This window comes from Vidua chalybeata, chromosome 4 (assembly GCF_026979565.1).
Source record: "Vidua chalybeata isolate OUT-0048 chromosome 4, bVidCha1 merged haplotype, whole genome shotgun sequence".
Lineage (NCBI taxonomy): Eukaryota > Metazoa > Chordata > Aves > Passeriformes > Viduidae > Vidua > Vidua chalybeata.
The window spans coordinates 47,595,421-47,608,456 of record NC_071533.1 but is presented as its reverse complement, the minus strand read 5'-3'; the positions used below and the strand labels follow the sequence as shown (position 1 = coordinate 47,608,456).

Genomic DNA, 13,036 nt, shown 5'->3' with positions numbered 1-13,036 from the left:
AAGCAAGGACAGGAGTGTGTGCCTACATGGCAGTGAAGAGCTTGACCCCCAAGTTCCCCCTTTAGATGCTACAGGACTTGCTAAGGACAAGATGATATTTAATTGTCTTCAGAAAAAAAGGAAAAAAAATTGAGTTACAACCTACTTGTGACTGAGTTTGAAGAAATAATTCCATTCAAAAAGGTTTTTTTGAGTCTGACCCGATTTTTCCTGAGTTTCACACTCTTTTAACAAACAGCTGAGGTTGAAGCTCATGTTACCAGTGTTTAGGAGTCTATTTTTTGAAGACTACTTTTCAGTAGCATTCTTCATCTCAAAAACAGGGTAGGTCTTTAAAAATAAACTTCATAGGAATACAGTGAAAAGGAAATAGTACAGAAGCATAAAAATAGACTCAGGAGTCCAATAACAAACTATAAATCATTCATTTCCATCACACATTGACTTGCAACAACATTTCTGCTTATACCAACGAAAGCAGTTCAGAACATTTAGGGACAGGTTCTTTCCTTCTAAACAGAAAGCATTTTAACTTGCCCCCAAAACAAAGAAATCACAGGTAACCAAGTTACCTCTCTTGGGTTAGACATATTTCAGAGCTATCCTGCTGTGCCTGACAGAGTCTGTCCCAGTCCCTTGTGAACTCAAAGCAGACCTCAAAAAAGCTTGGGTCCTACTCCGGGGATGTCTTCTGCAGACCTGCACTCCTCCTTATTTAAATACATTAAGTCTGTATCAAGAAGTCAAAGACAAGAAGAGTTGAAATAGGGTAGGCAGGGGAAGGAGTATAAAAAAATATTGAAGATTACTATGGCTAAAGTCAAATCAAGTGATAAAGGAACACAAACTGCATCTGCAGCTATTGCAGGATTGCTCCTGCTACCTCAGCCCAGTAAATTAGCTTGATGCTGGGATTTTTTTATTGGAATTAACAGAGTTCAGACTACTTAGGTAGCCTCTGGACTGCATTTAATGCTTACTTTAATCAATGTATTAATCAGAAACACCCATCATGTGACTCCAAAAAAGTAAATATAATTACATAAGAGAATAACTTGGAAAAACAGATAGCCCACATTTTCTACAGTAAAGATTTATTGGTTCTAGTGAAGAAATATATAACACGAAGTAATATATCCAAATCATTTGTCATAATGATAAATGATAGGAGTTTCCTTTGATCCAAGACAACTATAAAAGTTGTTTTGACTGAAAAGAGAAAAATAACCCACCATTAAAAATTCTAATTAGCATGAGTAATATATGAACTGATTCAATACAGAAAACACAGTTTAATTCTATGGTAAGAAATTGGTCAAAAATACACCTGTCAAAAAAAGACTTCTAATAATGTGCAATTTATCTTTACTTTATCAAAGTTTACTATTAATATGCTTAATTTCTAATATAATCAGATAGAAAAATCTTCATATTCTATAGCTAATCCAGGTTCATAGCCCAACTTGCTTCCTCATAGAATCCTTCAAGGACAATCCCACCATATTACTTGAGAAAAAAAAAAAACATCAAAAGCGTGAAACCATTATTAACCAACCAGTTAATAATACAGAACCAACAGCTCATAAAACAAACCCCTCATTTAAAAGTATAATGTCACCATGTTTGTTTTCCTTAACAACCTCAATTGCAGGGGACCTATACAGATGGCATCTCAAAAGCAAAAACAGTGGGCAGAGACACCGGTATGCCATTTCAAGGAAGGTTAAAGCACAGGGCTAATAGGCTTGAGACAGGAATCTCCCCCCACAGTTAGCAGAAGATCCAAAGCACATTGCAAATGGTGAGATATTCAACAGAGAGAACTGTAAGGTTTAGGTATTCAGGCATCTATCTTCTTTCCCAATAAGCATACACTTCCTCCCTGGACTGAGAGAAAATGTTTAATTTTGGGAGACTGGAAAATTTAGTATTATAGGCAAAGTCTGTTTGAAAAAAAATTCAAAGTTTAAAATACAACTTTTCCTTGAGCTCTGGCACGTGTACTGCTACCAACAGAATTTCTACCACAATAGTACCAGCACAGTACAGATTTTTAAATATTTACTGGGTCAAGAAATCAAGCCTATCTATTAAGAAAAAATGTGTAGATTTACATTAAGAAACATTGCTTACAAATTACATGCTACAGTCTGGTTATTGTCCTGCATTCTTTGTGCACCACAAACTCACCACCAATCTCAGTACCAAGGAAACTGAGATTTCATTATCAGCGCTGACTAGACAGTATTTGTGCAGAACAAAAAGTCAGATCCATTATAAGGAATAAAGAAATACTTTAATATTATTATAATAATAATTATAACAAAATATAATAATAATAATTATTATTATTATAAAAGATAAAATCAATAAATCAATTATAATAAGGAATAAAAAAATTCTAGATTAGTCCTTATAAGCAAAATATAGCAAGGAGTATTCTACATGCCAGGTTGGAAAGCAGGGTGTAGCATCCATGTTAGGTTCTAGAGAATTAGAGCAGTGATCATAGCTTCTGTTCTGCACAGTGGGAGACCAGAAGTAATCCTCCAGTCATAGAAAGGATTGCACAATAGTTAAGCCTTTATTAACAGTAGCTATGGGCTCACCTCGTACACCTGTCTTGGAAGAGCAAAGTCTCAAATCTTAGTATAGGCAGAATTAAGAAGAAAGCCTTGGAAAAAAAATAACAGTTCAAGGTACAATCAACACTATCACTCACTTACATACTCATAATATTAATGTGTAACCCCTTGAGTAGATTGTTCCCTTGAGTGCTTTCAAAAATCTCCCAATCTGTGAGAATGCTCCTACATTTATCCCAACAGTATTAATTAAGCAGTGGAATAGAACTCTTCACATCTCATTTTATCTGTCTTTCAGTAGTGTGTTCTGTTGCTGCTGTTTTAAGAAAATAATAATAATAGCAATAGTAATAATAATAAGAACAATAGAAAAAAAAAAAAAAAAAGAAAGAGGAATTTCTCCAAAAGGTGTATAAATGGTTAAGCATTACACACGACTAACTCAAAGCAATTCTGTCCATGAATCAAAAGACTTCTTTGAAGCCTCCATGAGAATAAGTTTTATTAAGCTACCTGATTAAGTGACTGTTTTCCCTATTGTTTAAAATGAAATCTAATAAATAAACCTAGGATTAAACTGATCTTAAATGATTTATTTTCCTAGGTATGCAAATAAAACCTATCACCAAAGCAGTATTTATTTTCACTCCTCAGGAGCAGTCAAGATACTCTACTAAACTTCATGCTGCACAAGAAGCAAGTCAAGAAGCTTAGCATAAGCTCATAGCACTAATACCTCTGTGTACAAGGTGAACTATGTGCTACTATAAACACATTTCTTGGTTCCTGTCTCCTACCAGCAGCCAGTGGAGTGACAAATAACAAACTCTTCAGGAACATATCTATCCTTTTAAGCAGAAATGGGAGCTAACATAACAACACAGCCAGGAGATTGAAAACAGTATCTACAGTAGAAGAGCAAAGAAGAGGAAGAAAAATGGAAGTGGGTGGACAGCAGCTGCGCAGCGATAGAAAATGGAAGGGGTGGGAAGGCAAAAATGAGAAGATGAATAGGGAAGGAGACAAACGAGATGTGAAAAGAGACAGAAGACAAAATTAACAAGAGTTAGTCTAAAACAGCACTTCTTAAATCCTGGCTCAGCCAAAGGAAATAATAAAGTCAGCTTGACAGGAAGAGTAAGTAAATCACAATGGTGCTGTCAGCGTCTCTCTTCTCGAGTGGTGTTGCCAAGAGCCAGTCATGGCTGGGAAGTACTGGCCCACCGCATGGCCGGGACAGGTGCTGCAATGCCTTTGTTAGCTACATGTCTCATGAACAGCTGTTTCAGAGAGTAAGCAACATTTATTGGGAATGGGAAAAGAGAGGAAAGGGTAATCACCAGTGAGCTCTACTGGAAAACTCAAGATCGAGCCTTTATTAGCTAGTCTGCACACTAAAACAACTCCCCCACAAGTCACACTTAATCCAAAGCATTAGGAAAGCAGAAAAGCATTTTGTTAAACAGAGTCACAAAACCTTATCAGCAATTGAGGTGAACTACTGTACAAAGATACAGAAATTGCATTAAAATTATATCTATGGTGGACAAAAGGTTTCCATCCAATATTCTTTAAAAATTCCTGAAGTTGAAACAGATAAAGAAAGAAAACTCTTGATAGGCAACACATGCAATGCATGAGAACTGTGATGTTTAGGGAAGTGCTCCAAGGTACAGCTGCAATGCTTTAGCACATTTTAATTCATTAAAGACATTAGCCACATAAGATAACATGATGCCCTTAAAATCTGCAATATCTTGGCCTTTATAATCAGCCATACGGAATCAATGTGGAAAAGGAAACCTAGCTTCCTCAAGATTCCCATTCTAACTGACCTCCAAAACACAAACATAGAAGAGACTGCACATATGGATGGACATAATTGTCACCCTGTCCATGAGTTTATTCAATAAAACAAATAAGAATTAAATCATGCTTTACAGGTTTTTATAACTGAATATACCATACTATTACCCTTCCATTAATCTGATGTACAACACATCATTAGCTCAAAGGGAGCCTGGGAGGAAGCTAAAGGCCAATTTTTACTGAGAAGCACTACCAAAAATATAGAAAATGTTTGCGTGAGCTGGAAACATACCGTGAATGTCTCTTCTGTACTTCTTTTCCTTTGTACTGGAGCAACTGGAAATTCAAGAAGGGACTTGACTGTCTTCCTTTTGGCTTTTTCCATTTGAATGTTAGTAAAATAGTTGACAGCAGCAAACTCAATCAGAGCAGAGAACACAAAGGCAAAGCAAACCGCTATGAACCAGTCCATGGCAGTAGCATAGGATACTTTTGGCAGTGAATGTCTTGCACTGATGCTCAGTGTTGTCATTGTTAACACTGTGGTAATCCCTTCAAAAAAATAAAGCAAAAGAACTGTTGAATCAAAATAAAACAAAGGAAGAACTGGCAAGCTCCTTCAAACAAAGAATTTTAAATCATATGTGAGTCTTTCTCTGCTGCTTGTGAATACTGCATTAGATTAAAACCATGGCAAGCATCACATATCCATGAGCAGCTAAGTCCAAAAACAGTTTACCTCTCTTTAAAGGAGGCACAGAAAACCATGACTTCAGCAGATCATCTACATGATCACATGAAGAAAACACAGAAGCCTTCATTTCATATGTTTTTCACGTTAAGTTCAGTATAATTTTTTTACAAGTTATTTTCTAAACATTTGAATAAGATTTAAGTTGTTAAATGGGGGAGTACTCCTCAGACTACAACAAAAACATGACTTCTCCTGTAAATGGTTCTGAATGCCACCTATTATTCTGCATCTGTGCCTCTGATCACACTTGTAATCCAGGAAACACTAAATCATGACAAATTATTTTGGTGCTAAGGAAAAATATTATGCTAAAAACTCTGTTAGTTAAGAAACCATCAGGGTTTTTTACAACCTTCTGCTACTAGTCAGCCAATGAAATTTAATTAGAGTTTAATCTTCTGAAAGAACAACTTTAATTAAAAAGTGTGCAAGCATGAACAGTGAACTCAAAAGATGGCCACTTCACGGTAGTCCTTCAAATCCAAACACATGCTGTACAAAAACAAATTAATGGGGTATTTTTCTCTTTTTTCATCCAAAATATCCCATATCATAGAAATGTAAAACCCCAAGTATGTAGTGAACACTGCATAAATGCTAGCATGATAATCTCAATGATGAGTGACTACAAATAGAGATGTCCTTACTCTTATGAAAAGAACACTGTACCCATTCTAATTCAAGATGCAATTATTATGCTCAGAAGAATTTAAACTCATTAAGAATATGTTTTTCAACAGATTTCTCACATCCTTATTTGCTAAATGATGGTATTCCATCAAGGCAATATAATTTTTTAAAAGCTTCACCTACACACTGCCATACAGAGAAATGCTCGCAATGAAAACACTTCTTCCTTCTAAAGAATAAAAATGAAAAAAGAGTAATAGCCAGGTTATGACAGCTCAAAGGATTTCTCAGAGTTTTCAGGAGCATAAAAAATACAGATGCAAGCTCACAAAACATTCTTCAGTAGGAAGGTGTTGAAAACACACCACTGAAAATGTTTAAGTCTGAGAAAAAAAAATATGGAAAGTTGGTTGTTTGGGTTTTGTTTCTTTCCCTGGAGGAGGCCCATCTCCATTTAGCCCTATCCTTTCTAAGGACCTGAGTGGACCTTTGTCCACTTCAAGCAAAAACTTTGTCCGAATTTTTTCTAAAAACATTTGATTAATAGATGTAAAAATAGGGTCAAGTGAAATAAATGACTAAACATTAACCAAAACCAAAGAGAAGATGTTAGTCTGTGACAATATTAGTTTACTGACAGTCTTTATCAGATTTTTCTCTATTAAATCATTCTTCTGCAAGACTTGGAGCTGCCAGTACAACTGCCCCTCTCACTCTTGCCAGCATCTAGCAGTCTATAGAGAGGCTTGTAGTAGAACATTCTCTTCCTGCTTTAGGCAGCTTTAAAAATGTTTCTATCCTATTTCTTTGTTAGGAAACATATTTCCATTTAGATTCATGCACTTGTCTTCCACTGAAGATTTTCTGTTATTTTCACTGTGCCATCTCATTCAAGCTGTATTTTGAAAAGATCAATTTTAATATCTTGTGATTATTTTGCTTTTGTAATTCATTTTCATGATGGCAGTGGTAGAAAGGAATAAAAAGTACTAAATATGAAATTACAGTAACAGAATCTAAGCCTTATTCATAGCAAGCTTCCACTGATGACACAGATACCTCATAACAAGACATTGGAACATCTCACACACTCCAAATCAATTTATTTTACAAGTATTCTATAAACCTTGAGTTCGAGTGCTTACACTACTGTCTACTGAAGGATAAACCTGATTTGGATGTAGACTAAGGCCTGAGTGCATTTCCCAGAGCCAGGTCTTTCCAGTTTGCTCCCTTAAGCAGGTAGAATCCCTAGAACTGAGCAGCCATTTGCCACAGGTTACCATGCCACCCTTCTGGCTATATATTCCAAGTTTCCCTTCAGATTCCAAGGATTCACTCAACAACATTCTTCATACATCAATAGATAGATTCCCTCTGAATTTAAATTATCCCCTTGTTTCTGCAATAGCATGGAGTGCCCCAAGTCACTGAAAAGGCCTATTCTAGTGAGAGTTATTAAAAGAGCAAGTACAAGAAAAAGTTTAAAAAAAGGAAATAATTACCAAATACAGTTCTAGCAGGAACTGATTCCTTATTTATCCAAAATGAAACTTGAGAGAGGATCACGGTCATAATGCATGGGATGTAGGTCTGAATCATAAAATAACCCATTTTCCGTCTGAGATGGAAATAAACTGTCATAACAATATATTCACCTAAGAAAAACAAAACAAAAAAAAAAAGAAAATATTTCTCTGTGAATAAAATTTGTGTTTCAGATGCTCAAGTAGGATTGTTTAAAGTGATGCTATACATATAACTTAACATGTACAGAAAGATATCTTCTTTAGAACAAGAATGAATGAAAGTTTTTTTAAAAATCCCAGAAACAGTAGGTCCTTACAAGAAAGTTGATATCAAAAATGCTATAATACAACTAATACTGGATTATGTTTTACAGTATAAGCATGATTTTAAAAATCCTTTTGACAGCTGTTGGAGAAGAGAATCCCAAGAGGTAATTTATCTACCTACCACAGTATCCATAACATTATGGTACCTACGTGCTGAATAAAACAATAACAATGATACACATCAAACGTTATGCAAGCATCTCAACATTTTGCTAGGTTTATAAGTCAGCCCCACTACGATAATAAAACAAATGCAAAAATCATTGAGAAGAATTAAAAACACCCTAAATTTATCTAAAATGTTATAATTAATATTAAGCAAACAGACAAAAAAAGCAAATAAACAAAGTTCTATAAACAAAGAACAAAGTTCTATAAACTGTCTAAATAAAGCACTACAGAATGAGTCTTTTGGGACAGCAAGGATTTTTTTTTTTTAATTTCATTAACTCATAATAATCTATATGCTGAGAAGTAAATTCCTAGGGAATTGCAAAATGCCATTTTATCTTTGAGTAAAACATCCGTAGAGCAATACATCAAATATATTTGCTTTATTGGTTTCATTTTGACTATCTCACAACACCCAAACCTGCTGATGCTTAGAAAATGATTCCAAATTTTAAAAATATTTTGGGAATATGCTTGTTTATCACTACACTGCTCATCAGTGATACTTCACTCATTTTGGATGCCTGTAGTTGCCATTTGCCTTATTTCTTACAGCACAAATCAGCAGAAGTATCTATTGTGACTAACATATTTGTGCCTACCCTTATCTGACTAGAGGGTTTTTATGGTTTTAATAACCCATTCTGTATGCTGTACTTCTATCCTGAGCTGTTTGCACCACCAAACAAAGGAAGTCTTTTGCACATAATATGGATACAGCGCTGAGAAATTACTTCCTCACCCAGGCATCCTCTTGACTCCTCAAACTGCATTTTAAGCAGTGATTAAATGCTCATTTTGTCCCTTGGAGTAATGATCTCATTCTAGCTTTCCGAAAGACTGTCGCAATCTACTGTAATGAATCTGCAAATGTAAATCTCAAGGACAGAAACCTAATTCAGATTTACACTCTCAGTCCTTAATACATACCCTATGACATTCAGTAGAGTAAAACTTACAGGAAGAAAAAGAAAAAAAGCTTTGGGCAACGTTACAGGTTAGTTTTACCTCAAGTTGATTTTTACTGACAAGATTCCTACCTGTAATAGATTTTATAGTTTCAGAGGATACTGTATGCCCAAGCAGGTCATACTGAACTAAACTGGAAGACTCCTCAGGAACTTCCACTGACTTCTCAGGTCCTTTTGTCCAGGTATAAATCATTTCACTCTTTGGATAAGCATCTACAACACAGCATCAGTTTGCATAAATAGGAAATTTTTCTCATGCCTTACTAAGAACCAAAGCCAAACCTACTGAAACCAAACAGTAAAACACACATGAACGACTTCAGAAGATACCCTTCATGTTAAGTTACCCACAAAAAGCCACCCTTAGAGTACAATAAATAAGAGCTGAGGTTATATGTCAAGTGTCACACATAAATTCACTTCACATATGAATGTGAAGACTAAACACAAATCCCCTCTGAATCAGCCTTTACTGGGCATGCAAAGTTTATTTTAGCAATTTCTAACTAATATTTTACTATTAAAATATACTAATCTAAAAAAAAGAAAAGAGTTTTTACAAGGAGGATATATTTTGAAGATTAGGTGTACATTACTTTACAGAAAAGGATGATTGTACTAAAAATAGCAACATTTTAAAGTTCTGTTTAAAGTATTTGCCAGAAACTGTAGGTCAGTAAAAAAATTCACAATGGCCCCAAAATAAGCACATACAAAGAAACATTTTACATTTAATGCAAAAGACATTTCTTAGGGCTAGCATTCAATCCCTACACAGTCCAAACTCCTGTTAAAATTGAATCAAATCAGTCTTACATTTGAAATGGCCACAGGTTATTTCAAGTTTCACTCTGGGAAGTATCAGACTAGTGTTCAGCAATTCCTTCTGAGTGGTGATTCTGTCTCAAGACCTGTTACTGTGAATGAGCTCCCACTATCAAAGAATCCCTATCATACAGCTGATACCAAAGACAAATCTTGCAGCACCTGGTCTCCACTGATGAAAATCATATTAGAGCTGTGTCTTTCATACCCCCGTTCAGGCTGACTATCCAGCTGTATAAGCTAAATTTATGCAATGGAAAATCTCTGTAGGTTCTGCAGCAATTTCTCACTTCAGAGCTCTAGGGTCAAGGAAAACAGATTAATGTCCAGCCATTGGAGGGTCTAAAGCAGAGAATTCAATGACCAAGAAGGCTTAAAAGAATAACAAGATAGTTAATGGAGTGCAGCAACCATTTCCAGGGGGTCTCAGAGGTCTCTGCTTTGGATTCACATTAGGGAACCACAGCTATCCTCTCTGGTTTGTTATGCAGAAATCCCAAACTGTTCCTCTATCCAAAATTTGGATATTTTTCCAAAACTTACATCTGACTTCTAAGCAGAAAAGTCATCTGCACTAAGATTTTTCTCATCAGTTAAAAAGTTATTTATTTAGTCTAAACTTGCCATGCAGACTCCTCTTACAGGCCAGCAGAGAGACAATTACAACTAGACATCAAATCTCTGCACATAACCTTCACCCCTTTCTTAAGATGCCAATGTGCTTCCACTACCTGTAGAGAAAATCAGCTAACCTGCTTCCCTAGGTGTCTTTTACCTGGTTGTTTTAAGTTAAGCTTGTCTTCTCCAGAGGACCTCTCATTTCACTGAGTAGCCAATTCCTCCCCAAGAACCAAGAAAAACTACATATTTCAAGCAACTGTGTATCCAGAATAGTGGACTTTAACATAATACTGAATCACCACCTGCTTTTTAGTTCTCTGGGATTAATTTTTGACATCCTAAATTGAAGTTCTGAGGAACTTAACAGGAGTTTGGTCTGCATAGAGATTGCATATCAAGACATAACTGTATAAATTCAGAAAGTCTAGTAACTGCTCAAAATTTAATTCTACTATTTAAATTCTGTAGTTACAAGAAATTTGATAATTGCAACTTACAACTCCCAAATTTGAGAGGACAAGCATGACCATCCATGGGAAAATCCACTAATCTCATGGGACACTCTGCACTTATTGTAAGCCTATAATGGAACAAATTAAATAGTCTCTGGTTGCCATTTTGTCTAGGCAGTACAACTTTTGCATACAGTAATTGTAAGAAGTCAAACAAACACATTAGATACCTCATTGTGTACAGGATGGTGCCATTTCTCATTATTCTGAAGAGTTTATTTGGGGCTGTCATATTATGTGCAACAGACTTTTTCCCATTCCTGAAGAAAGTATCAGGAGTCCATACCTTCGAAACCATCAAGTTGTTAAGTCTTAAAATTTCAATAGGGCCATCATATTTTAATCTTTTATCTACCCATGTCTGACGAAAGAAGACATCCATTGTATATTCCTGTATTAAATTGCAGAAAAACAAAGATCACATTTGCATATGTGTTTCCTGTAGAAGAAGAAATCCCTCAGGAGCAAAGAAACCATTAGAAAAGAAAATCCTAAGTCTACTACAAAAACATCTTTCCACCAATTAAAGTGTCTTGCGTACTTCTTAGCAGCTTAATTTCTTACATTAGTCATATCAATAAACTGCTACACATTCAATCATTAAGGAATAATTAACCTAATTAGGTTGCAGGAAGCAGGCAACTGAATTTGAATTCAAGCATATAACTGGAAACAAAATGATCTCTGACAAGAATTGTCAGCAGATTTTTAAAGAAAATATATCCATAGTTAAGCTGCTGCTGGCTAAATTGAAAATACAAGGACAACTTATTAGTTCCACTTTAAAGTTAGGAAAGAAAACCTAACTTCCTCTCATGGAAAGTAAGCTTTTAACTGAGGAAAGCTACATCTTTTGCCATGCCCAGAAAACAGAGATCACAAATTATACAGAGATTTGCATATATATCTACATTTTTTTAGAAGTATGTAACTATCCCATTAACTTCCTCAGAAAAGCCACTCAGATGCTCCAAAGAAAACATGCAAAAAACTGCAGAACTGCAGACACAGGCACATCATGAGAAATCACATGTGAATAAATGGATGAAAGAATGCATTTCTCATCTCAGGAAGCTAAAGTATTTCACAAAAAAAGCTACCATGGAAGGTCACATGGAAGGCTTTAAGTACTTTCTAACTTAGAGTTTTGATTTTGTTGTTAAGCCAAACAATGTTTTCTGACTTGATTTCAAATTCTTCTGCATAATATTTCTATTGAAATTACTTGTAAGGCCATATCTATTTGCATTGGCAAGGAGGCAGGTCTACTAGTGTAATGCATCTTAGGATTTTAGGATTATATGTCTTCTTTTCCATAACTGTATCCTCCACTGTGATTTACAGTTAATCCATGAAAAGTGTCTCCTCTAGTGTCAATTCTTGCTGGCAACTTCATAGCTCATAAGTAGCTGTTTCTGTTATTAGCTTCTACTTCACAGATTTTGTAATATAAGATTTCAACCATTTTCATTAAAAAATGAAAATGGGTACAAAAGCAACTAAAAAGACATTCTGACCATCCCCTGTACCGAGACTATAGCACATGTCACTGTTGCAGCAAGTGTTATGAGTACAGCCACATTCAAATTACATGGGGTCACTAATGGATATATTAACTAAAGAGTATTCCAGAAACAATTCCTGCATCCCTAAAAAGCCTCCTAAATCATCCCCAGTGAAGAAAGGGGAAATAATGGCTGTAAACTCTCCTTTTGCAAGTTCCTCACCCATCCTCAGTCTATGTTTTCACTTCTGCCTAGATATATGCTCCAATATAACTGATAATTTCCCTTGAAAATGAAACTTGAGAGGTGCCATGCAGCCCTCACTGCAGATTTGAGGCACATATTACTAGATTTCCTTGGGACCACATTCTTGTACCCCTTGTCACTCTGATAAGCATCATCCTGCACATGATAACCAAGGAAGAGGTAAGAGACTGCTGTCATGACTGTAGCTCTTGAAAAAATACCTTGCTATCACATACCTTTCCACATAACAGAATTAAGTCAGGAGCAACACAAAGTGAACAACAGCACTATATTGGAAGAAAATTGCTACCCTGAAACTGCATTTTCCATGAAGAAGTTCAGTTCAGCACACATGGCTGTGTTATTTCCATGGGATTTCTTGAGTATGTTATAAAAAGATCAACTGCTGTATGATTTAAGGGAATATCACTGTATTTTAGAAGTTGATGAGAGTTTTGCTGGATTTGACCTTGAAAGCAAAAGCTGTTCAGGAACAAGTAACAGAACATGCAAATGTAGTATTTCTCCTCTGTTACTATTTCATGCATGTC

The 13,036-nt window shown here is 35.5% G+C and overlaps 1 protein-coding gene across 5 annotated transcripts in view; it reads right to left on the bottom strand.

Annotated features, from left to right (window-relative positions):
• The window catches only part of LOC128787144 (gamma-aminobutyric acid receptor subunit alpha-4-like), a 41,981-nt gene that overhangs the window by 18,805 nt on the left and 10,140 nt on the right, over positions 1–13,036 (bottom strand). For 4 of the 5 annotated variants that reach the window (XR_008430583.1, XM_053941072.1, XM_053941073.1 and 1 more), the window contains exons 4-8: positions 10,905–11,125; positions 10,720–10,802; positions 8,846–8,989; positions 7,284–7,436; positions 4,687–4,946 (exon numbers count right to left, since the gene is read on the bottom strand). Coding sequence is in view for 4 of the 5 variants with exons in the window: in XM_053941072.1 (XP_053797047.1) it covers positions 4,687–4,946; positions 7,284–7,436; positions 8,846–8,989; positions 10,720–10,802; positions 10,905–11,125 (861 nt within the window). In the remaining variant the exon portion in view is untranslated. Of the gene's footprint in view, positions 1–2,609; positions 2,675–4,686; positions 4,947–7,283; positions 7,437–8,845; positions 8,990–10,719; positions 10,803–10,904; positions 11,126–13,036 lie in introns of all 5 variants that reach the window. The other variant, XM_053941074.1, reaches the window with a different exon arrangement.